The sequence below is a fragment of the Podarcis melisellensis genome (genome assembly GCF_964234715.1).
Source record: "Podarcis melisellensis genome assembly, chromosome: 17".
NCBI lineage: Eukaryota > Metazoa > Chordata > Lepidosauria > Squamata > Lacertidae > Podarcis > Podarcis melisellensis.
In genome coordinates this window covers 13,185,609-13,211,369 of record NC_138534.1, presented here as the reverse complement: position 1 = coordinate 13,211,369, position 25,761 = coordinate 13,185,609, and the positions used below count along the sequence as shown (strand labels likewise).

General features: G+C 45.7%; 1 protein-coding gene across 6 annotated transcripts in view; it reads left to right on the top strand.

Moving 5' to 3' along the window:
* The window catches only part of SMARCA2 (SWI/SNF related BAF chromatin remodeling complex subunit ATPase 2), a 128,355-nt gene that overhangs the window by 11,303 nt on the left and 91,291 nt on the right, over positions 1 to 25,761 (top strand). For 3 of the 6 annotated variants that reach the window (XM_081893720.1, XM_081893719.1, XM_081893721.1), the window contains exons 3-8: positions 5,427 to 5,556; positions 12,321 to 12,644; positions 13,678 to 13,779; positions 16,131 to 16,380; positions 21,142 to 21,268; positions 24,066 to 24,239. In XM_081893720.1, coding sequence (XP_081749846.1) covers positions 5,427 to 5,556; positions 12,321 to 12,644; positions 13,678 to 13,779; positions 16,131 to 16,380; positions 21,142 to 21,268; positions 24,066 to 24,239 — 1,107 coding nt within the window. Of the gene's footprint in view, positions 1 to 3,267; positions 3,442 to 5,426; positions 5,557 to 12,320; positions 12,645 to 13,677; positions 13,780 to 16,130; positions 16,381 to 21,141; positions 21,269 to 24,065; positions 24,240 to 25,761 lie in introns of those variants that run through there. The other 3 variants (XM_081893724.1, XM_081893723.1, XM_081893722.1) reach the window with 3 other exon arrangements.

Sequence of the window (25,761 nt, the reverse complement as noted above, 5' to 3'; positions counted from 1 at the left end):
ATTTAATCCACTCTTCCTGAGTCTCCTCCTGGTCACGGACTTTTCCGGTTAGGTCGGCTAGCTCCGAAAAGTCCATCATCTTCATCTGCCATTATCGTTGGTGATTCTTGGGTTTTCCAGTTTTTAGCTAACAAAATACGGGCGGCAGTTGTTGTGCACATCTGACGTCAGTAGGGTCGCTTGCATGGCAAACATTGGTGGCTGAAATCTCCTCTTTCGCACAGCTATTAAAAGTGCCAAAGCCCCAAGAGACCAGGACCTGATGGTCTATCAGCAAAATATTATAAGACGTTCTAAGACTGGCTCATCCAACCTCTAGCAGAAGTATCTAACTCGATTTTGCGAGGGGCCAAAGCACCTGAAACCTGGAAGCAAGCTTATATTACTCTGATTCCTAAATAGGGTCAAGATAGATCCAATGTTAAAAACTACAGACCAATCTTTCTACTCAGTGTGGATTACAAAATTTTTGCAAATACACTGGCCAACAGGCTAAAGAAGGTTTTATCTGAGTATATTCATAAAGACCAGGCAGGGTTTCTGCCTGGAAGACATATGAAAGACAACATTAGAAATGTTGTGGATATTTTGGAAAAGTTAGAAGCAAGAAAGAGTTGTAAAGCAATGTTAATGTTTATTGATGCAGAGAAAGCCTTTGACAATGTATCTTGGAGTTTTATGTTTTAGATAACTTTATTAAAAGTGCCAAAGCCCTGCGCTCCTTTTGCATTTAGCCGCAGACTGGACAAGGCTAAAAAGCAGTGGCTGTGCCTTTGTGTTCCAGAATAATCATAAGCTTTATATTATCTAAGTAAAAGCAGAGACATCACCTTGCTAACAAAGGTCCGTATAGTTAAAGCCATGGTTTTCCCAGTAGTGATGTATGGAAGTGAGAGCTGGACCATAAAGAAGGCTGATCGCTGAAGAATTGATGCTTTTGAATTCTGGTGCTGGAGGAGACTCTTGAGAGTCCCATGGACTGCAAGAAGATCAAACCTATCCATTCTGAAGGAAATCAGCCCTGAGTGCTCACTGGAAGGACAGATCGTGAAGCTGAGGCTCCAATACTTTGGCCACCTCATGAGAAGAGAAGACTCCCTGGACAAGACCCTGATGTTGGGAAAGATGGAGGGCACAAGGAGAAGGGGACGACAGAGGACGAGATGGTTGGACAGTGTTCTCAAAGCTACAAACATGAGTCTGACCAAACTGTGGGAGGCAGTGGAAGACAGGAGTGCCTGGCGTGCTCTGGTCCATGTGGTCACGAAGAGTCGGACACGACTAAACAACTGAACAACAAAAGGGCAGATGGTGATCCTGTGATACGGAAATGCATTTGACTCCTGCAACTGAGCAGCGCTTCTGTAGCGCATGAACTGAATGCTGCAGTTATGGCAAACAGTTTTGACTTAGGTTTTTGCTATCCTATATCCATTTACTTACCAGGGCTTTTAGTAGCATTGAAGACAACGGGACTTACCTCTAAGTAGCCATGTCTAAGGTGGCGCTGCCAGTTTCCTTTTGAAGAAGGATGGCAGTTTGGAAACCAAAGCAGTATATTTTGGATGCTGTCCTGAAGCTTGAACACCACCTATTGGGAATGGTGTTTTTATTGAAATCACTGGATCTGGGTAGTAAATACAGGATCCAGGCATTAGAAATCACGCTGTGTCCTTACTCAGGCTTGTAAATGGCTACTTGATCTTGGTGCGACTCTTGTAAGGCCACATCTATGCAATAAAAGAGGGAAGCTTATAGGAGGAATATTTTCAACGTTTTCCCAAATGGAAATGCTCAGCTGGCAATGTTGAGCTAGCACCTTACACCCCGATCCTGAGTGAGTTACATGGAAGCAAGTTCCCCTGAAATTGTTGGGGCTTACTTCTGTGTAAGGGACGCGGGTGGCGCTGTGGATTAAACCACAGAGCCTAGGACTTGCCGATCAGAAGGTCGGCGGTTCGAATCCCCGAGACGGGGTGAGCTCCCGTTGCTCGGTCCCTGCTCCTGCCAACCTAGCAGTTCAAAAGCATGTCAGAGTACAAGTAGATAAATACCTCTGGCGAGGAGGTAAACGGTATTTCCATGCGCTGCTCTGGTTCACCAGAAGTGGCTTAGTCCTGCTGGCCGCATGACGCAGAAGCTGTACGCCGGCTCCCTTGGCCAATAAAGCGAGATGAGCGCCGCAACCCCAGAGTTGGCCACAACTGGACCTAATGTTGAGGGGTCCCTTTACCTTTACTTTTACTTCTGTGTAAACGCGCCTGTGCAGAGCTCCTGGGCAGCTTTACTCTCATGCAGACAAGAGTTTATTTGCCTTCGGGCTCATGAATGCTGGGAGGTTAGTGGTTTTTATTTATGACCACGATCCAAAAGTAAAGGATTTATACTTTAGAAGTGGCTCGTTGCAAGTTTTGTTTCTGAACTAACCTCCTTTTGGTATAGGGGTTGTTGTTATTTGGAGTGCGTGTGATACAAACTGTGTTTAATGGGACTTGTATATTTTCAAGTTCCTACTCTGATTTGTATCCCTCCGTTTCTTGTGAATTTGGCACAGCCCCAGGAACAAAAAGTTCCCCAAGAATAATTGGGCTGCAGTATCACCTCCTGAAGGGGAAAGATCGCATTGCACCAAAAGCCACGTAGAGATCAGTTAACTTACAGCTTCAGGTTGGGGTTTTGAGAACTTTAAAGCCCTACATGGCTCAGGACCTCAATACCTCAAGGATCACCTCTCCCCATGTGAACTGACCCAGACCCTCCATTTGTCTATGTCCCCCACTCCCAGAGAGGTGCGGAGGGTGGCAACAAGAGAGCGGGGCCTTTTCTGTGGTGGCCCCCCAGTTTTGAAACACTCTCCCCAGAGAGGCTTGCCTGGCGCCATCATTACATGCTTTCAGGCGCCAGGCCAAAACATTCCCCTTTACCTTTCATCCATTAACTAATCTGTGGCCTGTAAAAGTGGGAGGGAAACGACCATTATTATTAATGATTTGCTTTCTGTCAGTATGCTTTTGACTATGTTTTTATCGTTGATGTTCTGTATTGTGTTTTTAATGTTGTACACCGCCCTGGGAGCTTTTGATAAAGGGTGGTATATAAATTGATTGAAATAATGCAAATACTAATATAATAATGATGACACCTGGTTGGCTGGCGACAAATCTGCCTTAAGGTGTGCCCTGGGAGCATCTTGCCCGGCCTTCCTCTTCCTCCCTCACCTGCTTCCTGCTTTCTCATTCTTAACGGATCTGCCAACTGCCATGGAACATTCTGGACCCATAAATGCCATAGGGAGGAAACTCCCTTCTTGGACCTCAGCCCACCTGTTCTGAAGCATCTTCTGCCCACGGCAAAAAGGCCATTTTTGGTGCGTCTCCCACTGCTTTCCCACGGTCCCATAACTTCGAAACACCTTGATCCGCCTTGGCAAACATCTCCATCGTAAGAAAGGCTGCTTGTGCCAAGGGCATCGTTTTCAGGATAGCTCTGGTCCTTTTTCAACACTAACAAACTGCTCTTCCCAAAACTGAGAATTTCTAGCTCTGTAGTTTTAATTATGTGCTACTGGGGTTAGCAGCGGCTGTTGTTGTTTTATCGGGAGCGCTGTGCCTTCGAGAGAAAGGAAGAACTGGAGTTCCTCCTCTCCAGCAGATTAGTTCGAATATGGTGTTGGGTATAAAGGGAAACTTCTGGCCGTGCAAAAACCTGTTGCGTTGTCTCACAGCTCTTCCCACCTCCCCAAATCTGGAATCATTTATTCTTTCCATTTGTAGCAGACTTCTGATTTTCCTCCCAGCTTCTCTCGCTTTCTCTCCATCGCTCTCAACACTTGGAGGCCTGTACATGGCCTTGGCTGGGGGGAGAGCAAGAGATGGGAGCGCGGCAGCTGTGTGTGTGTTTGTGTGTGTGTGTGCAAGGGGACGGGGAGTGTGTGTGTGCACACATGCGTGAGTCTGTGCGCTGCCCCTTTTTCTCCGGAAAGCAGCTGCTGACTGCTCCTTTCCCTTTAAATAACGGCTCCCCAGTGCTCTGCATTTGCAGCTGGCAAGGGAAGTAAATCTTCTATTTCCTCCTGCGCTGATGTTTTTGCTTTTTTTTTAATAAAAAAAAACCTCCAGGCTTGTAATTTTCAGGTTTCCTTTGCATGGACTTTGCTCTGTTTTCCCCGCTCCCCTCCCTCCCGTGTGGATCTCATCATGTCCCCACATGGCGATCTCTTTCTCCCCTGGATGAATCCAGTTGCCTTCCATGAGTTTCATTCTCATTGCTCAGATACCTCCTCCCTCTCCCTCTCTTTCTCCCTTGGCTGAATCTGAGTCTCTTTTTTGCTTCACAAATTCAGTTTTTTGCTAGTGTTGGGCGCTGCAAGGGCTCCGTGAGGTTTTTCTGCTGCTTCTTCCTGCTGCCCCATAGGAAGGGCTGGTTCCTACCATTGAATATTCACATTCAAATGGTCTTGGGGATGTTCTGGGGCGGCAGTTGCTGCTCAGAGCGCCCCAGACAACACATCTCCTCTTCTTCTGAGCTCCTTGCGTCTGTTTCCGGGTTATGGAGAGCAGAGGGCCTTCTTGGTGGTGGCACCCACCCTGTGGAATGCCCTCCCACCAGATGTCAAGGAAATAAACAACTACCTGACTTTTAGAAGACATCTGAAGGCAGCCCTGTTTAGGGAGGTTTTAATGTTTGATGTTTTATTGTGCTTTTAATTCTGTTGGGAGTGGTCTTTGTGGTCCCTGCCATTTGCTTGTTTGCTGCCAAAGAGCAGGAGATTATCGCAGCAGCACTTTTGGCCCAACACACCACGACAGGGCTCTCAAGAAGTCTTGGAGTTCAGCGAATGGCTTTTGAAGCTGCTCTAAGTTAGGTTCGAAATGAGAAAAGTCAAACACGCTTGAATCGTAAAGGGACAGTTTCAGAAAAGATGGGTGCTGTATTGCGTACAACTCTCACCGTGTTCATTTGATGCTATCGGAGCTCCTTGAGTCTTCAGTTTTCTTGGTCTTTTTAGCGTTGTGTTTTAGATGTTGACCTATTTCAAACAGTGAAAAAACATGAACAATAAAGTTGTTGAGCTTTGGGGGCAAAATCGCTTTAAAAATGCCACTTTTTAACCTATTTTTAGCTATTTTTATGGGAAAACTGCACTGCTGACATGGGCTGCTCCTTAAAAATGCTGCTTTTCAGCTATTTTTATGTGAAAACTGCACTGCTGACATGGGCTGCCATATGTCCGGATTTCCCCAATTTCCACCTGGACTCTGCTGCCCACCTCTGTTCCCGGTATGTCTGGGAAAATCCAGACATATGGCAACCCCAGTTGACCTGATTTTAATGCTATTTTGTGTGTGCACATGTCTATAGAGACCCATTTTTCTGAAATGATGGAGCAGTCCATAAACCTATGCATGTTTTTCTTCTGTTTACAGCCCATTGATGGTTTGCATGAGAAAGGAATGGTGGAAGACCTGCACAACAGCGCCATGAAGACCGCAAACATGAGGCCCCCTCACCCCGGCATGGGGCCGCCCCAGAGCCCAAGGGATCAGCACAGCCAAGGTGGGTTTTCCAGGGGGCTGGCGATATAGTTGAGGTCGCTCTTAAGATCTGTGAAGCTGCTCGCTAATTTGGACAGGGTGCCTTGTGCCCCTGGTTGTCAGATTCTTGCTGGTTATTTTGGTGGTGCTTGTCTTTCTGCCTTTATTTATTTATAAAAGGCTTTTGAAGCTGTAATAAAGAGCTGAATAAACTTTCCCCTGGAGAGGCACTCCTCCCTAAAAGTTTAGGCTCAAAAAGAATTGCAAGGAAAACAAGTTTAAGGGTACGTTCGTAACTCCAATTACGTAAACTTCGGAACATGGAAGCGGAACATTTCTGGGTTTTTGCCACGTGCGCAGAAGTGCTCTACCGCGCCGCGTGTGTGCGCAGAACAGGCACCTCGGATTGAGGATCTGGTCGGAGCTCCGGAACGGATCCTGTCCGCAACCAGAGGTACCACTGTATTTTTTGCTTTCATTGGGTGTGTTTTGGAGACTCTGTATTTATTAGAAAATCAAGAAATTATTCACACGGTGGAACAAAACCATGTGAGCACTGTTTGTGGAATGGAAACTTAATGCAGCGAGATGAACCGTCCTGTCCATCTGTTTTCCCAAGGATATCCCTATCTCTAAATATGAAATCGCCCTTGTCACCCAGTCCAACTCTGGCTCTGCCATCCTCTGGTAGCAGAAACTTCTCTCCAACTTTCTTGCTAACCGGCCAAGTCTCTCCCTCTTTGCCTTTGGTAAAGGGTAAAGGGATCCCTGACCATCAGGTCCAATCGTGACCGACTCTGGGGTTGCGGCGCTCATCTCACTTTATTGGCCAAGGGAGCTGGCGTACAGCTTCCGGGTCATGTGGCCAGCATGACTAAGCCACTTCTGGCGAACCAGAGCAGTGCACGGAAACGCCGTTTACCTTCCCGCCGGAGCGGTACCTATTTATCTATTTGCACTTTGACGTGCTTTCGAACTGCTAGGTTGGCAGGAGCAGGATCCGAGCAACGGGAGCTCACTCGGTTGCGGGGATTTGAACTGCCGACCTTCTGATCGGCAAGTCCTAGGCTCTGGTTTAACCCACAGCGCCACCTGCGTCCCATCTTTGCCTTTGGAGCCTGTCCCAATTGCCACAAGAGGGCCTGGTAGCACTTTTCCTTGTGATTTTTCTGGATTCACGATGCCTCTTTTAGTTGCAGCCTCAGCTGTTCCAACCAAAACATAGTCAACTAATTTCCCCCTATGCCTGTCCTGCCATGGTGAGCTCTGACAGGGGCTCCAATACCTTCCGCCTTTGTTTTGGGTTTGGATAAGATCCCAGAAGGGCAAATATCTGGGCTGGAGAACAAAGGCAGAGCCCCATGTTTGCATGCAGAGAAAGCAGACAGAAAGCATGGCTTGCCTGCAGAAGGTCGCAGGTTCAAATCCCAGCATATCTGGCTAGGGTTGGGAAAGACTGTGTCTCAAATCCTGGCCAGCTGCTGCCAGCCAGTGCAGACAATACTCAGCTGTAGGTGGGCCTGTGATCTGGACTGGAAAAGGCAGCTTTCTGTATAATATCAGACTGATGACCTATCCAGACCAAAGCTTTGGCTGCCAGCATTTCTAGCCCTCCGGCAATGGCTTCCTAGGAAGGAACTCTCAGTTACGTCGATTAAATTCTTGCTTAGCTCATAGAATCAGAAGCTTGTAGAGCTGGAAAGGGACCACAGCGGTCATCTAGTCCAGCCCCACCGTGATGTAGGGATTTTTGGTTGGATGAGTCTGTAGCATTGGAGTTTGCTTGCATTTATTCAGAGTTCATTGGAAAGGAAATAATAATAATAATAATAATAATAATAATAATAATAATAATAATAATAATATACTGCCATATACTCAGGGGTCTCAGGGCGGTTCACAGAATAAAATCAAGATATAAAACCACAAAATACCTAATAAAAATAACAACCCTATAGCCCCCTCCAAAAGAGCCACATTTTAAAAGGGCATTGGATGTCAATCAGCCCAAGGCCTGGTTAAAAAGGAACGTTGTTGCCTGGTGCCTAAAGGTGTATAATGAAGGCGCCAGGCGAACTTCCCTGGGGAGAGCATTCCACAGATGGGGAGCCACTGCAGAGAAGGCCCTGTTCTTGTGTTGCCACCCTCTGGACCAATTGAGGAGGGACATACAAAGAAAGGCATCAGATGATGATCTCAGGGTCCGGGTAGGTTCATCTGGAAAGAGGCGGTCTTGAGGTATTGTGGTCCTGAGCCATTTAAGGCTTCAGAGGTCAAAACCAGCACTTTGAATTGGGCCCGGAAACTAATTGGTAGCCGGTGCAGTTGGACCACGATCGGTGTAATAAGCTCAGACCGTCTTGCTGAATTCTGCACCAGCTGAAGTTTCCGAACCGTCTTCAGAGGCAGCCCAGCGTATAACGCAGTGCAGCAATCTAACCTTGAGGTCACCAGAGCGAAGGCAACAGAACTATATAGGCCGAGGGAGCCGGCGTTTGTCCGCAGACAGCTTCCGGGTCATGTGGCCAGCATGACTAAGCCACTTCTGGTGAACCAGAGCAGCACACGGAAACACCGTTTACCTTCCCGCCAGAGTGGTACCTATTTATCTACTTGCACTTTGATGTGCTTTTGAACTGCTAGGTTGGCAGGAGCAGGGACCGAGCAATGGGAGCTTATCCCGTCGTGGGGATTCGAACCGCGACCTTCTGAAGGGCAAGTCCTAGGCTCTGTGGTTTAACCCCCAGTGCCACCCGCATCCCGCCGGACCGGACCAAATACATGATGTGAAATTGGTGCAACCTGCCTAGGGTTTAGCATTGTGCACACCTTGTGTGCGGGATATATCCTCCCCTTCGCAATTTGCATCTCCCTTTCCTTTGCCACCCCTTCCTTGCCCCTTTCGCCTTCCTTCCTGGGGGCTTCTCCTTGCATTCCCTTGGCTGACACATCCAGCTGCTTTTTCCCCGCTGCTTACGGAGGGCAGGCCAGGCCTCGGAAAGGTCAAACGTTCTCGTCGCGGCATATGCTGCGCAGCTAAGCCCTGAGAACAGAAGGTAAGCATAAAATACGGTTAATCTCTGGCAGTTTCTGAAAACAAATGAACAGCGGCAGAAGCACATCGTTCAGGGGTCCCTTCCCCGAGGAATTCACGGTTGAAACCGAGCGTTTGGGATGGTTTCGGTATTTAGATAAGGCTTGCAAACACTCTGCAGTTTAAACAGTTGCCTGGCATTCCAGAAGCTCAGCTGAACAGAAAGGGAGTTACTTATTTCGGAACGCTGTTATGCCACCAAACTCTGCAGGCTGCTTCCCCGTGCCCCCTTTTGAAAACACGAACGTTGCAATCAGAGGGATATTTATATATCCTCCTCCTATTGATCCTGGGCTGCCTGGTTTTCGTTCTGTTCCTATTGAAAAGGAATATGCGGCTGGCTTTAGAAGGAGTTGCATTCATTTGAGCGCCAGGCCCAACACCCAGCCGCCTGAGCAAACAACGTGTATTCGCGCTTCGAGACGGTTACAGCGTAAAACCTCGTTCTGGCCTGACATATCGTTGCATGCTTACGTTGCAAAAGCTTTCCCCCAGGTTGTGTCCTGGGCGGGGGCTCCTGTTACTTAGGGCCTGGAATAGTATTGTGAAAGTGGAGAACAGTGTGGCGCGATAGATACATAGATAGCCAGGCTAGCCCAGTAAATTTGGGGACATTTAAACATCCCCTTACAGGACGCGGATGGTGCTGTGGGTTAAACCACAGAGCCTAGGACTTGCCGATCAGAAGGTTGGCGGTTCGAATCCCCGCAACGGGGTGAGCTCCCATTGCTCAGTCCCTGCTCCTGCCAACCTAGCAGTTCGAAAGCACGTCAAAGTGCAAGTAGATAAATAGGTACCGCTCTGGCAGATAGGTAAACGGCGTTTCCGTGCGCTGCTCTGGTTCGCCAGAAGTGGCTTAGTCATGCTGGCCACATGACCCGGAAGCTGTATGCTGGCTCCCTCGGCCAATAAAGCGAGATGAGCGCCGCAACCCCAGAGTCAGCCACGACTGGACCTAATGGTCAGGGGTCCCTTTACCTTTAAACATCCCCTTACATTTGGGGCAGGGGCTAAATGTGGCCGTCCAATCTTTTTTGTCTGGCCCCCAAGACACTCCCCAAACCGCACCTCTGCCAGACCCTATACTGCACTATGTTTGAGTGTTTTTGCCTGTCTCCTTTGATTCTGATGGTGCACCTTGTTTCTCTGAACTGAGCATGGGACATGCGTTTGAGCATGTCTAGACAACAGCCCCGTTCCGGAAGTCTGTTCCAAAACCAAAGCTTCCAAAACCAAGGCACGCCTTCCCATAGGAAGTCATGCAAAATGGATTAATCCGTTCCAGACTTCTGAAAACAACCCCAAAACAGCAATTCAACATGAATTTTACTCCCTAACGAGACCATTGATCCATAAAATGAAAGCAATAATCAAGGTACTGTTCTATCAAAGGAATAAGACAGTATTGTAGATGACGAGAATTAAAATTAATTTATTTTCTTACTTACTCTGATGATAGTCATTGTTTGGATGGGGGGGCTTTTATCCATTTCTGCAGTCACACAGTCAGTCAGCTGAACTGGGTTCCTCACAGTCACAAAAACAAATGAACCAAAAAAGCCTCAAAAAAAATCAAAATAAAAAAAGATAGCAAAACCAAAAGCGCCAAATACAGTGGTAATCGAACTTAATCTGTTCTGGAAGTCCATTTGACTTCTGAAATGCTCAAAAACCAAGGCGCAGCTTCTGATTGGTGCAGGCGCCCCGGAAAAAATTGCTGACAGCCACATCGGACCTTTGGCTTCCGAAAAACGTTTGAAAACCGAAACACTTACTTCTGGGTTTTTGGCCTTTGGGAACCAAGGCATTTGAGAACCAAGGTACCACTGTACTTTAAGAATACGGAAGGAAGCATAGGAGTCTCAGAGACTCCTGGGGTTTAAAACCTAGGACCTTTAGGTTGATGAGACTAAAACGCTCTGCGTATTACATCTTAATTGTTTTGTTTTATGTTGGTATCTGTGACTTGAATCTGTTGGAAACCAAGAACCTTCTTTGTACTGTGTGCATGTCCTGTGAACCCACAGAGCTGTGGGAAAGTGGAAACTCTGTCCTAATTGGTTTGCACACCATAATCATAAGATTGCTCAACGACGCACGTGCAGCTGATTTAGGTAGTATACCATAAATGTCTTGCAGGCTCTTAAAATGGGAATACCCAATTGGTTTTTATTTTATGTGCTTTTTGGGAAAGCTGACTTGGCAAAATACGTTCATTGAAAGGTGGGCTATGAATCCTATAAATAGATGAAATATCTATAGAACCTAAAAAAAATGCATAAGAGCGTGTTTACAAAAAACCCAGAGGCCTTCCTTCTTGGGATACTGGGTTCCGCTATCCCAAAAAGTGTAAGGGAATTATTCCTCTATGCGACAGTGGCTGCGAGAATTTTAATAGCATCAAATTGGAAAGTACCATCAAAATTGGAGTGGCAACAAAAACTAACAGCGTACACAGAACTGGCTAAGCTATCAGGAAGAATAAGAGACCACGCAGATCAAGTATTTTTCAATAAATGGGGTTTATTTAAAAGTTACATAAAAGATTGCAACACTATAAAATCTGTGGCAGCCTTTGAATAGCTTCTGTTATACACCGAACAGTTGTAAAGAAAGTACAATATCTTGGCTAAGCAATTATTTTAAACAGACACAAACAGTGAGCTAGATAAATACACATTTAAAGCTAGATGGAGTTGGCAGTAAGTCAGTGGAACTAGAAGAAGACTGTGATAAAGTGTAATGAATATTGACAATTCTTTGGTGTTTATCTGTTACAGATAATTTTGATTTTGTGGTTTTCTAAAAGTTTAATAAAGTTTCTTTTAATAATTTTTTTATTTATAAATTTTTCAAATTTAACAATAAAAAAATAAAAATAATAAAAATAACATTCCATTTGAATTATACATCCAATTCAAATCTTTCCACTTTCAGACTTCCTTCAGTCTATCTGGAAATTTTCATGTTTTCACAGTTATTCACATTTCTTGCATCTATATTGGGTTTTTTTTTTAACCAAATTAATCTTAACAATTATTATAAAACAATATTTCTTTCCATTATTATCACAGAGCTTCTTGAAAACCTACAAACGTTAATTGACCTTCACAAATATTCTTAATATACTCTGTAAATTTATTTCAGTCCTCGGTAAATCTCTGGTCTCGCCGGTTCCAAATTCTCCCCGTTAGCTTGTCTAATTCTGCGATTCCATCAACTTCATTCTCCATTTTTCTTTCGTCGGGATTTCTTCCTGTTTCCATTTTTGTGCCACCAAGATTCTTGCCGCTGTTACTGCATATAAAAACAACTTCTCATCCTTCTTTTTTATGTCATTTCTTAGTATTCCTAACAGAAAAGTTTCTGGTTTTTAAACAAAGGTATATTTCAACATTTTTTTCAGTTCATTATAAATCATTTCCCAGAAACCTTTCATTTTTTTTACATTCCCAAAAGTTTTTTTTTTTTTAAGAATCCTATAAATAAATAAATCCAGCTCGTTTACCAAAATGCTAGAGGGAAATACTGTGGCTGTGAGTGGCAAGTTACTCTTTGGCTTATTGTCTCTCTCCCCCCCCACCCCCCCGGTGATCCTTGTTTCCTAATTAAGCTGAGCCACTCTGCCGCAAGGAAAGCCTCTTACATTTTTCAGGAAATGACGGCGCTAATTTCTCTTTCGCTTCTTCCAGGCTACATGTCTCCCCACCCGTCACCCTTGGGACCGGCCCCCGAGCACGTCTCCAGCCCCATGTCCGGAGGGGGTCCCACCCCGCCCCAAATGCCGCCAAGCCAGCCGGGACCCACGATGCCGGGAGACCCGCAAGCTATGAGCCAGCCCAGCCGGGGACCTTCGCCCTTCAGCCCGGTTCAGCTGCACCAACTCCGGGCGCAGATTCTGGCCTACAAGATGCTGGCCAGGGGTCAGCCGCTGCCCGAAAACCTCCAGCTTGCCGTCCAGGGGAAGAGGACTCTGCCCGGGATTCAACAGCAACAGACTCTTTACAAGCCAACGGGTAAAACTGCCGGGCTCAATCGGCTTCCTCTACAGTCACCCTTGTGCAAATCACCGTATTTTTCACTCTATAAGATGCACTTTCCCCCTCCTAAAAAGTAAGGGGAAATGTGTGTGCGTCTTATGTAGCGAATGCAGGCTGCGCAGCTATCCCAGAAGCCAGAACAGCAAAAGGGATTGCTGCTTTCACTGCGCAGCGATCCCTCTTGCTGCTCTGGCTTCTGAGATTCAGAATATTTTCTCTCTCTTGTTTTCCTCCTCCAAAAACTAGGTGCATCTTATGGTCTGGTGCGTCTTACAGAGCGAAAAATACGGCAATTGAAACCAACGATGAATTTAGCACAGTAGTTTATTGCAGAAAACCCATGTATACATGTACAAAACTCACATACACGTACGTTAGTAACGGATATTACCTCTGCTATTTTTAAGCAGCGTTTGAACACGGTTTGGCATGGAGTCTACTAGTTTTGAACAGTCCCAGTTAATTTTCGGATGCCTGTACCACACTTGAATCAGCATCTGATTGAGCTTCTCCATAGTCGTACAGTCTACAGCACGGAGGCGACTTTTGCATATAGCCTACAAATTCTCCATGGGATTGACATCTGGGGAATTCCCTGGCCAATCAAGTACCTGTATTTGCTGCTCTGTCCTGAATTTCTTCCCCACTTTCGATGTGTGGCAGAGAGCTAGGTCCTGCTGCAATATCCCAGCACCGTCAGGATACCTATTTTCCAACTCTGGAATAACTCCCTTTCGTAGAACCTGAACCTCTTGGCCATTACGTGGCTATTGCAGACCTGCATTTTACATTGTGCAAGAGGCCTCAGTTTTCTCTTTCCTCCAGCTTCAGGCTGACCCCACAAAATCTAACTGCGTGAGCATTGCTTGCATGCTCTCTGCGATGGGGTTTGAACTCTCTGTGTGTGCCTGTCACGGAATTCACTGCAACTCCTGACGGAGGTGCAAAAGCTACTGGAACCTGCTTTGCTGTGGCCCATTCTAATGGAAGGAAAACCGTCTTTTTGCAGTTTTTGCAGCACATGCCAATGCTCCCCTCTCAGCTGGACCAGGAGCTGCTTCAGGAATGCCAGCACACACAGCTGCCATGGCCCCCAAAACCTGGCCAGAAGGTAAAAAAGAAAGAAAGATGTCGGCAGCTCTTTTATATCTAGAGCATTGACATGACAGAGAGAGAGAGAGTTGAGAAAAAGAATAATGTTGGGTTAGTCAGTCCTTTGTTTAAAAAAACCACACACAACTCCTTTGCTATACAGTGGTCCCTTGGTTCTCAAACTTAATCCGTCCCGGACGTCCGTTCCAAAACCAAGGCGCGCTTTCCCATAGAAAGTCATGCGAAACGGATCGATCCATTCCAGACTTCTAAAAACAACCCCTGAAACAGCAATTTAACATGGATTTTACTAACGAGACCATGGATCCATTAAATGAAAGCAATAATCAATGTGCTGCAATCCCACCATCAACCAATCAACCAGTAGCTGAACTGGGTTCCACACAACCACGGAAACAGACAAAAAAAAGAGCCTCAAAATAAATAGCAGAAACAGACAGACCTCAGCGTAACACTCAAAATGGAAGTGTGTCACTCAAAAAAGGAGCACGTTTGGCTTCCGAAAAAAGTTTGCAAACTGGAACGCTTACTTCCTGGTTTGCAGTGTTTGAGTTCCAAGTTGTTTGAGTACCAAGGCATTTGAGAACCAAGGTACCAATGTATAGCAAAGTAAATACTATTGGACTGTAATGGTTTTTATTGACGTTGGACTATTGGGACAATTCCATTAAGTCGTTTTAAAAGCGCGATGTTTTCCTTGGTGAACGATAGAAATGAGAATGAAAGTTTGGTAATGTGAGGTAACTGATAAACGTGAGAAATTGCGGCGAGTTTCGTTTTGACATTTCCTGGGAAAGGCAATCTTTTATTGATAAAAGGATGGGAACAGGGATGGAATTTCATGGAGAGTTGAAGCATTAAATTAGCTTCTCAGGCATATTAGTAAATAGCAGCATCTTCTGGTCTTTACCCTTGACCTTATATGTTGAGAATTACTGGTAAATGCCAACATTTTCATTTATCATAACAGACACAGCTGTACTACCTCAAATGCAGCCAAGTTCCCTGCTTTATTGATGCATTCAGTTTTTTTGCTTGATGCATTCAGTTTTTTTGTTTAGACGTAGCTTTGGTTTCTCTCACCAGCATACAAGGCTGTGTGCATATTGCAGCACTGGTGTCCATGCTCCTAATAGGAATTAACTTGTAGGATATCACAGGACCACAAAAGCAAACCCGTCCCAGTGGGCACATAACATGTACTTGTATAATTAATGAATGCAAAATAAAGTCCACAAACTATTTTAGAACTTTCAAACTCTAGAGATTAATCCTGATTTTTTTTTTAAAGCCAAATAAGTCTTAGGGCTGGTTTAGAGATTATCACCAAACCATGATCTGGTATGAGGCTTCCTTCTCCTCACATACTTTGATTTCCTGAGTTGGAGAGACCACGGTGTGCTGTTGCATCTGAATGGGAAAATTGGGCTTTGCGCTCGTTCTCCAAACCAAAACCGGAAGTAACGCTTTAAAGCGGGTTACCAGTTCTGGTCTGCAATCAAAGTTAGCCAGTTTGGATGCGATGGGGCTGCCCAGGGAGAGAAGAGAGTGTGCCAGCCCAAGCCGATGCTGGCCTGTTACATGTGAACCATCCCTCGGGGTTATGAAAAGAGGGTTACGTATCATCTGCTCACATGACTGGGCAAAATTTGCTTTATAATGGAATATTTCATGTGTCAGGAATTGAATTGTGGTGCACCTAGATTCAGCCGATTGTTAATATCTAATGTTTCCTCCCTTTATGGTCCTGGTTTATGGGCTACTACTAAAATGAGGCTGTATTTTAATTAACTGTTTGTTTGTTGTTGTTTTTCTATTATGTTTTATTGTAATTTATATTTGGTGTTAGTCGTCCTGAGCCAGGCCCTGGCCGGGGAGGGTGGGATGTAAATAAATTATTATTATTATTAACTGTAATAATGCTTCTGTTGGTATACATGGAAGCAAATGTGGAGAAGTGTCATTGTTTGGCATACAGTCGTACCTTGAAAGTTGAATGGAATCCACTCCGGAAGTCCATTCGACTTCCAAAACGTTCAGAAACCAAAGCGCAGCTTCTGATTGGCTGCAGGAAGGTCCTGCAGCCAATCGGAAGCCCCGTCGGACATTCGGTTTCCAAAAGAAAGTTCAAAAACCGGAACAATCACTTCCGGGTTTCGATCGTTCGGGAGCTAAGGCGTTCAAGATCCAAGGTACGCCTGTATTTCATTCCTTCTCTTTAGCAGGTGCATCTGGCTGCTGAAGTGTCCTTGATCCTATTGTGTTGACCTTATCCAAAAGGATAGATAACGTTTTGTTTAGCTCCTTTTGGTCCAGGTTTATGAATATTGGTGCCACCTTATTTTCCAGGACAAGGGCCAGAGATGAATGTTCCCAGCACCCCTCAGAAGCTCCCTGTCCCGTCCCCCAGCGGAAGACCTTCTCCGGCGCCCGCCCCTGCCCAGCCGGCGGCTGTCATGCCAGGCCCTTCGGTTCCTCCGCCCGCGGCCGGCCAGCCTTCTCCCATCGTCCAGCTGCAGCAGAAACAGAACCGCATTAGCCCCATCCAAAAGCCCCAAGGGCTGGACCCTGTGGAAATCCTCCAAGAGCGGGAATATAGGTAAGAACCAGCCGGAGAGGCAGAAGGTGTTTCAGTACGATTTGTGATTTATTTTTAAAAAATAAACATTTAGCAATTGCTGTATGACAGGGTTGTCTTTGTCCATGGAGTTTTCTTGTCAGGGATACTGGAGTGGCTTGCCGGTTCCTGCTCCAGGTGGATCACGTTTGGTCCAAACTCTCCACTATGACCTGTCCATCTTGGGTGGCCCTGCACGGCATAGCTCACAGCTTCTCTGAGCTATTCAAGCCCCTTCGCCACGGCAAGGCAGTGATCCATGAAGTATCATAAAAAGCAGAGACATCACCTTGCCAACAAAGGTCCATATAGTTATAGCTATGGCTTCCTCAGTAGTGATGTATGGAAGTGAGAGCTGGACCATAAAGAAGGCTGATCACCAAAAAATTGATGCTTTTGAATTCTGGTGCTGGAGGAGACTCTTGAGAGTCCATGGACTGCAAGAAGATTAAACCGATCCATTCTGAAGGAAATCAGTCCTGAGTGCTCACTGGAAGGACAGATTCTGAAGCTGAGGCTCCAAGACTTTGGCCACCTCATGAGAAGAGAAGACTCCCTGAAAATGACCCTGATGTTGGGAAAGATTGGGGGCACAAGGAGAAGGGGACGACAGAGGATGAGATGGTTGGACAGTGTTCTCGAAGCCACCAACATGAGTTTGGTGCAGGAGGCAGTGGAAGACAGGAGTGCCTGGCGTGCTCTGGTTCATGGGGTCACGAAGAGTCAGACACGACTAAACAACAATAAATATGACAGGGATGTCCAACTCCCAATAGACTGCAGTCTACTCACAATAGAAAAAAAACTGGCAGTGATCTACCCATTGTCGTTGGATGGACCAAAGTTGTTGAGCATTTTAGGGAAAGGCAAAGTTGTTGGGCTTTTTTAAGGAAGCCACAGTTGTTGTGGGGGGGGACATCACTGAGGGACCAAATATCTAGCAGGAACACCCCGCAATCTACCAGTTGGACATGCCTGCTGTATGAAAACAACGTCACACTCATGGTGTGTAACTTTGGGGGAAGGGTGGCGACTCGTTCCGGAAATTGTGTGGTGTCGCCCAAATAGGCACCAGCTGACTTGAGGGAGAGTATGACGAGTCTTGTGCGTTTTCTGAGAGTTGTGTAGAAGGTGTTTTTTCACCTCTGCAGAGCCATTTTACAGAATTTCTCCTGCACCCAGTGGACAGAGGGAAAACTACAAAGGAATGTGTGTCTCCTTCTAGAAGATTCTTTGGGCATAGAAGAAGGGCACCTCCGCTCCCTTGAGGCTGGTGGTGGTTCCAATTGATGCAAATTTCCCTCATGAACTGCACCCCCAGCCCCAGGTTTGGTTCAAATACCTCATAGATCTCTATAATACATCACCAAAAGCCAAAACTATGTGCGAGGAGATAAAGGGAGGCCATCTGCCAATCCTCATCTGTACTGCCAACCTGACCAGAAGTAGCGTCAGAAACTGAGATGTAAAATCTGGGAGCCAAACGGCACCTTAAATCTAGGCTCTGGTCGCCTTGACGGTATCTCTGGGTGCTTTTTCTTTGCAAGATCACAAAGCAAATGGTCAGTGGGGCATTGGGGCGCCAGAAGACCAGCTGACCACAGACCAGCTGACTGGCGCGACATCGCAGCTACGCCAAACCTGGTCATACCCAGGATTATGCTGCTGCAACACAGGTTCCTTGTCTCCCAGCATTATTTGGGATTTCATCAATCTCTGTTAAGAATTGGGGTTCTCACATCACCACCTTCTCTGAGGCTACATCATGGCCTAGGACCCTCATACCTACGGGACCGCATTTCCTGGTATGCCCCACGGAGGACCTTAAGGTCTATATATAGCAACACCCTAGAGATCCCGGGCCCTAAGGAAGTCAGATTAGACACAACCAGATCCAGGGCCTTCTCAACACTGGCTCCGGCCTGGTGGAACGCTCTGCCTCATGAGACCAGGGATCTGGTTTCTTTCCACAGGGCCTGTAAGACAGAGTTGTTTCACCTGGCCTTTGGCTTGGAATCAGTTTGATTCCCTCCCCTTCTTTCATTTCCTTTCTCCTCCTATGAAGAGATTGCACCCTAATGTTTTAACGTATCTTAATCTTTTAAATTGTATTTTAATCAGCTTGCTTTTATTATTGGTTGTTAGCCGCCCTGAGCCCGATTTTGGCTGGGGAGGGTGGGGTATAAGTAAAAAAATATTATTATTATTACGACTACTACTACTTAAGAGAAACCTGCGTGCTCTGAGCGAAGGCAGAAGCCAGCTCCAGAAGCTGGCTGGAGAATGTTTTGTGCTAATGCTTTAAATTGTGAACCATCCTGAGATCTGAGGATGATGAAGAAGAAGAAGGGTCAGTGAAGTGCCATTGACGGTGCCTTCTGCCCTTAAAACTGCCTCTGAAAAGTTGTGGCCCATCCTGAAAAGAGTTTTGCTGATATTCGTCATAGTATGGCTATACTTGACTTCTCTCTTGAATTTATTCTGCATAACAAGAGATTGCTCCAAAACGCGATTATACCCTCCTTTGACCAACAAAGACTATAGTGAAACTCTTTATCTTTTGAAAAAATTCTACAAAACCTTTACATTTATGTCGAGAACAGCTCAGCTTATTTTGCTGTTTGAAACTGGGCCAGCGCAATAAATTCATGCCGTAATTCTTACAAAGCTCTCTTTAACACTTAGAAGAAAAATTAAGTGCTGCTTTAATCTTAATGAATAAGTCTTGTAAAACTAATAATGCGCAGTGCAATTTAGTGTCACTCCACGATGTGCAAAGCTTCTTTCCTTCTCAGAGCTCATAAAAAAATGTACGCCCGCTATTGTCCTGAAATTACGAGCACAGTGGATTATGTCGGATGGATTCCTTTTATCATCTGACGAAAGTATCCCTGCCAGAAAGCTCTTTGCTACCCCAGAGTCCTCAGTCCTGCTGCATGGCAAAACAAACCTCACCGTCCTTCACGGCGACGCTTGTGACTGTTCTCCCTCGGTTCCAGGGGCTTCTGCCCTTTTGCAAGAAGATCTGCATCTCCAGTTCCAGTTCGAAATTCGCTTTCTGCATGGATGAAGACAAATAACTGCACTGTGGAGATTAATTAAATATATTTTGGACAGGGTTAGATTAAATCCCCTGAGCGTTTTGCAAATGGCAGCTTCAAGAAACTGCTTCTGTCTTTGGCCCTTCCTTATGATTGAACGGCTTAAGAGCCTTCACTGTTTCCCTCTGAATGCAAGGGCAGCCTTTTTAATCTGTTCCCAGGATTAGGCAGGGAGCATTATTTCGGCATTTGATGCATTGATTGTAGAATATGTGGCTGCCACAAAGCCTTTAAAAGTAGAGTGTTAATTACAATTCCTTACGCAGGGCACTCCTAATAGGAATTTATATTTTAAAAAAACAGCCCCAAAAACATTTTTCCTTTTAATTTCTGTGAAAGCCATTTGGCTGTTGCATTGATTGATTGATTGATTGATTGTTCAGTTATGAGACTTTTAGTTCAGTTTTAAGCAAAGCCAAGAATAAGTTTGCGATAAATTAATGACAGCATCTACAATTCGGTTCTACTGGTCTCTACCCTTAGATAGACGTGTGGGTTTCAGTTGATTTTCAGGTGTTGCTTTCTTCGTTTTACCTGCCAGGTAAGGCGGCCAGTCTTTATTAAGATAAAGGGGACAAAGTCACGGTGACATTCTTCCCTGGATCAAATTCCCCTCCTTCCCAAACGCTGCTGATGGGTTTGCCGGGGATCCCGTTTGTTCAAAATTTCTGGGGCACATCCTGCTTCCCTCCCCAGCTTCTGCTGGTGCTTGGCTCTGTTCCATGGCCTGAAAACAGAAGGAGGGTCCTCTGTAACGTTAGGACCCACTTGGCTCTCGGAAGCGCTGCCTCTTTCAGCCTCCCTGTCTGGTGCCAGACTGACACTGCTCTTAACGTTGCGCTTAGTTAACAACTTTTCATCCCTGGGCTGCCAACTCCTCTATTAACACCATTAGCATTAATTCTTCCCTCTTTGCGCTGCGATAAAGAGATTTAACGGCACACAAGGGGGTGAATTTATTGGTATTTGAATGGCATGCCGGTGAATCGCCATGATTGGCAGCTGACATTCTTCTGACAAAAAATAAATAAAAAAGGGTGTGTATTTGTGTGTCCACACCGTGGGATGCTACCCACCCCCCTTCTTTCCAGGTGGACTTAAAAACCATTGCAAAGATTTTCCGTGGGTGAAATTGAGGCTGCTTTGAAATGGAGCCCAGGTTGGCTGGAATCTAAATCCTTTTCTTTCTCGTTTTGAGCCCTGCTTATGCCTCAAATGTCTTCCTCAACAGTGTGAGGAAACTCTTGGCCTTTTGGAAAATTTCAGAGGATTTTCTCTGTTCATTTCTTACCTTAAGCTTAACAGACACATAATGTGCAGTTCAAAGGCTTTTCAGATAAATGGGTAATTCTCCAGTGATTCGTAGTCTAATTATTTTAGATATAAATAACAGCGTTTGAAAGTGCTGCGTCTTTCAAGAGTGTACGTACTTGCATTTCATTAGCGGTAACAACAGTGGAGCCCCAATCCTACATGTGTTTGCAGAGAGTAAAGTCCCGCGAGATGCGGTTGGATTTATTCGCAAGTAACGGAGAATGGGATCGCAGATCTAGCAAGGTCAAGAGAATGTCAAATGCACCTGCAATGGGCAAATTAATCTCTCTCTCTTCTAATCCCCTGCCCTGTGTCCTTCCCTGTTTAGACTTCAGGCACGGATTGCTCACAGAATTCAGGAATTGGAAAACTTGCCTGGCTCTTTGCCCCCAGACCTGCGAACTAAAGCCACGGTGGAGCTGAAGGCACTCAGGCTGCTGAATTTCCAGCGCCAGGTAACAAATTTCCCTGAAAGGAAGCTTTTTTGGTTGTACAGTCGTACCTTTGATCCCAAACGCCTTGCGACTCAAACATTTTGGCTCCAGAACGCTGCAGACCCGGAAGTGAGTGTTCCGCTTTGCGAACGTTCTTTGGAACCCAAATGTCCGACGTGTTCCTGCAGCCAATCGGAAGCCGCACCTCAGTTTCCGAACGCTTTGGAAGTCAAACGGACTTCCGGAACGGATTCCATTCAACTTCTGTGGTACCACTGTAGTTGACAAATACAGTAGTACCTTGGTTCTCAAACTTTTATCTGTCCCAGAAGTCCGTTCCAAAACCAAGGGGCGCTTTCCCAATGCAAAATGGATTAATCTGTTCCAGACTTTTAAAGACAGCCCCTAAAACAGCAATTTAACATGAATTTCACTCTCTAACGAGACCATTGATCCATAAAATGAAAGCGATAAACAATGTACTGCAGTCGCACAATCAGTAGCTGAACTGGGTTCCACACAGTCGCAAACATGCAAAATATATAGCAAAAACACTCAGCGTAACACTCAAAACGGAAGTGTGGTGCTCAAGTCGGAAGCGTAACACTCAAAACGGAGCACAATCGGCTTCTGAAAAAAGTTTGCAAACCGGAACACTGACTTCCGGTTGAGAAGGGGATTGAGAACTTTAAGATTCCTTTAGGATGAATTGAGCAGGAAGCTTTCAGGAAGGGGACAGTTGGCGGTGGGAGGTGCCTGCAAGAAAAGGAGGGTGGGAAGAATTTCTCAGGGGGGAAATGGGGGCACCCTGGTGAGAGCAGAGGGGTCTGCCTTTCTATGTGTGGATAAATGAGAAGATAGGTAAAAGGACCCCTGACCGTTAGGTCCAGTCACAGATTGCTCTAGGGTTGCGACGCTCATCTTGCTTTACTGACCGAAGGAGCCGGCGTACAACTTCCGGGTCATGTGGCCAGCATGACTAAGCCGCTTCTGGCAAACCAGAGCAGTGCACGGAAACGCCGTTTAGCTTCCCGCCGGAGCGGTACCTATTTATCTACTTGCACTTTGACGTGCTTTCGAACTGCTAGGTGGGCAGGAGCAGGGACCGAGCAACGGGAGCTCACCCCGTCGTGGGGATTCGAACCGCCGACCTTCCGATCGGCAATCCCTAGGCTCTGTGGTTTAACCCACAGCGCCACCCGTGTCCCTAATGAGAAGATATGTACAGCACAAATGTCTTTATAGTTACTGTTTTTCCTGTTCTTTCCCCCTCTTTTTCTCTTCTATAGTGTTTTGCATTTTCCTACCAATGAGTTTGAATGTTAGTGTTTAACACGTCAAAAAACTTTCAATAAGATTGTTATGTTAGAGAAGGTGATGGATAAATTAATTGTAATAATAGTCTGGAGCAGCACTGGGGGGTGGGGAGGGGGGTGTCGATGAGGAGATCATGCTAGTAGCCTCCCTGTGAGTACATGGGAATTAAGTTTAATTTGCCCCGTGTGCATTGTTATCAGTAATAATTAACCACCGTCAAGTTGTTATTGTGCTTTCTGTAGCACTCAAGATCCCTAATCTTAATTGCTTGCTATCTGACGCCCACCCAGCCCCAACTAGGCTAGTCTTTGGATGAGTGACTTTTCCATCTTTAGATCATCGAATGAGCGATAGCTGAAAAGAGATTTGAACCTAGAAATTCTGCTTCCAAAATCAATCTTCTGCCTGCTGTGCTCTGCCGACATCCTGCTAGATTCTAGATGCTAACTCTTCTTTATAAGAATCATTTCAGTTGACTTTTCCTTCTTGCAGAACAGCATGACGACAACAGCATAGCAGTGCAATAACGAAAAAGTGAGAATAAAAGTCATATGTAAAGTCTTTGAAAGCAAAGTGTTTCCGGAGTGCGTTGCTATCTTGTATATAAATCCCGGAGCGGAGTGAATGATTCCTTTTTTAAATTAATTACTAGTCTGACAATTTCTCAGATTCTAACTATATTGGTGAACTTGACCAAGAAAACAGGGATCTGGCATTTGAGGAATCCAGCCAGATTTATACGTACTACCAAAAAAAAGCTTATAGGTGAAAGGAAATATGCAGAAATGGCAAAACTTGCCAGAAGAATAAGAAATCAAGACAACAAACTTTTAATAAAATAATGGAAAGGGTTTATTGAATATTTACAGATTAAACTGTAAACAGATAAAAATGTTGGCAGGATTATTGTAATAACCTGCATTTTCATAAGAGTGTATATTTAAAGAAGATGAGTAAATGAACAAATTAAGCTAATTTGGATATGCAGAGGATATTAAAAACAAAGTCAAGGAACCACAGAAAGAGGGGGAAGGAAGCTACTGTATTTTTCGCCCTATAGGACACACTTTTTCCCCTCCAAAAATGAAGGGGAAATGTGTGTGCGTCCTATGGGGCGAATGCAGGCTTTCGCTGAAGCTCCCGCTGCTTGCGGAGAGTTGCCTGCATGCCGAAGCCTGCGCGTGCTGAGATCAGCGCGTCCAGGCTTCGCGGACCTCTCTGCAAGCAGCGGGAGCACTGGGGGGGGGGGGAAATAATTCCCCCCCTTTATTTCCCCCCAAAAAACTAGGTGCGCCTTATGGGTCAGTGCATCCTATAGGGCGAAAAATACGGTGAGTTTTGAAATGTCAGAATGGTGGTGAAATCAGTGAAATGTGTGAATCTGAAAAGTATGAATAAAAATTTAAAATAGAAAAAGGGAAGGGAAGGAGACAGTTCTTTAAAAAATGAGTTTTGCTGGTGGAGATGATTTGCTGCTAAGGTCTGTCCTTCTGGCTCTCAGCTCAGGCAAGAGGTGGTGGCTTGCATGCGCCGCGACACGACGCTGGAGACGGCGCTGAACTCGAAGGCCTACAAGCGCAGCAAGCGCCAGACCTTGCGGGAAGCGCGGATGACGGAGAAACTGGAGAAGCAGCAGAAGATCGAACAGGAGCGGAAACGGAGGCAGAAGCACCAGGTATCTGCATGCTCCAGGACGGTTCTGCTCGTCTGTTGCAGGAATAGCCGCCAGCGCCCCCTCCAAATGTCACTGGACTCCAACTCCCATCAGCAGCACAGCCAAGGGTCGGGGGTTTGGAGCTGTAATGCAGTGAGCTGCTTGTCTTGCTACGTACACCCTTGTGCAAATTAATTGAAACAAGCAATTTAGAATAATAATAATAATAATAATAATAATAATAATAATAATAATAATAATAATTTTTATTTATACCCCGCCCTTCATGTGAAAAGGATCTAGGAGTCTTGGTTGACCACAAACTTGACATGAGTCAACAGTGTGACGCGGCAGCTAAAAATGCCAATGTAATTCTGGGCTGCATCAATAGGAGTATAGCATCTAGATCAAGGGAAGTAATAGTGCCACTGTATTCTGCTCTGGTCAGACCTCACCTGGAGTACTGTTTCCAGTTCTGGGCACCACAGTTCAAGAAGGACACTGACAAACTGGAACATGTCCAGAGGAGGGCAACCAAAATGGTCAAAGGCCTGGAAACGATGCCTTATGAGGAACGGCTAAGGGAGCTGGGCATGTTTAGCCTGGAGAAGAGAAGATTAAGGGGTGATATGATAGCCATGTTCAAATCTATAAAAGGATGTCACATAGAGGAGGGAGAAAGGTTGTTTTCTGCTGCTCCAGAGAAGCGGACACGGAGCAATGGATCCAAACTACAAGAAAGAAGATTCCACCTAAACATTAGGAAGAACTTCCTGACAGTAAGAGCTGTTTGACAGTGGAATTTGCTGCCAAGGAGTGTGGTGGAGTCTCCTTCTTTGGAGGTCTTTAAGCAGAGGCTTGACAACCATATGTCAGGAGTGCTCTGATGGTGTTTCCTGCTTGGCAGGGGGTTGGACTCGATGGCCCTTGTGGTCTCTTCCAACTCTATGATTCTATGATTCTTCCCAGCCAAGTCCGGGCACAGGGCGGCTAACAAGCAATAATAAAAACAAATTGAATGAATAACAACTTAAAAGCAAGATTAAAATACAACATTAAAATATTGAAACATTAAAATATTAAAATGCAGCCTCATCACAGGAGGAGAAGGAAAAAGAAAGAGGGGGAGGGAATCAAATTGGCTCCAAGCCAAAGGCCAGGCAGAACAACTCTGTCTTACAGGCCCTGCAGAAAGAAATCAGATCCTGCAGGGCCCTGGTCTCATGAGGCAGAGCGTTCCACCAGGCCAAAGCCAGTGCTGAAAAGGCCCTGGCTCTGGTTGAGGCTAATCTAACTTCCTTAGGGTCCGGGAGCTCTAAGATGTTGCTATTTATGGACCTTAAGGTCCTCCATGGGGGATACTGAGAGAGGCAGTCCCGTAGGTAGAAGGGTCCTAGGCCGTGAAGGGCTTTAAAGGTCAAAACCAGCACCTTCAATCTGATCCTGTACTCTACCGTGAGCCAGTGCAGCTGGAAAAGCACTGGGTGAATATGCTCCCATGGCAGAGACCCCGTGAGGAGCCTTGCTGCAGCATTCTGCACCC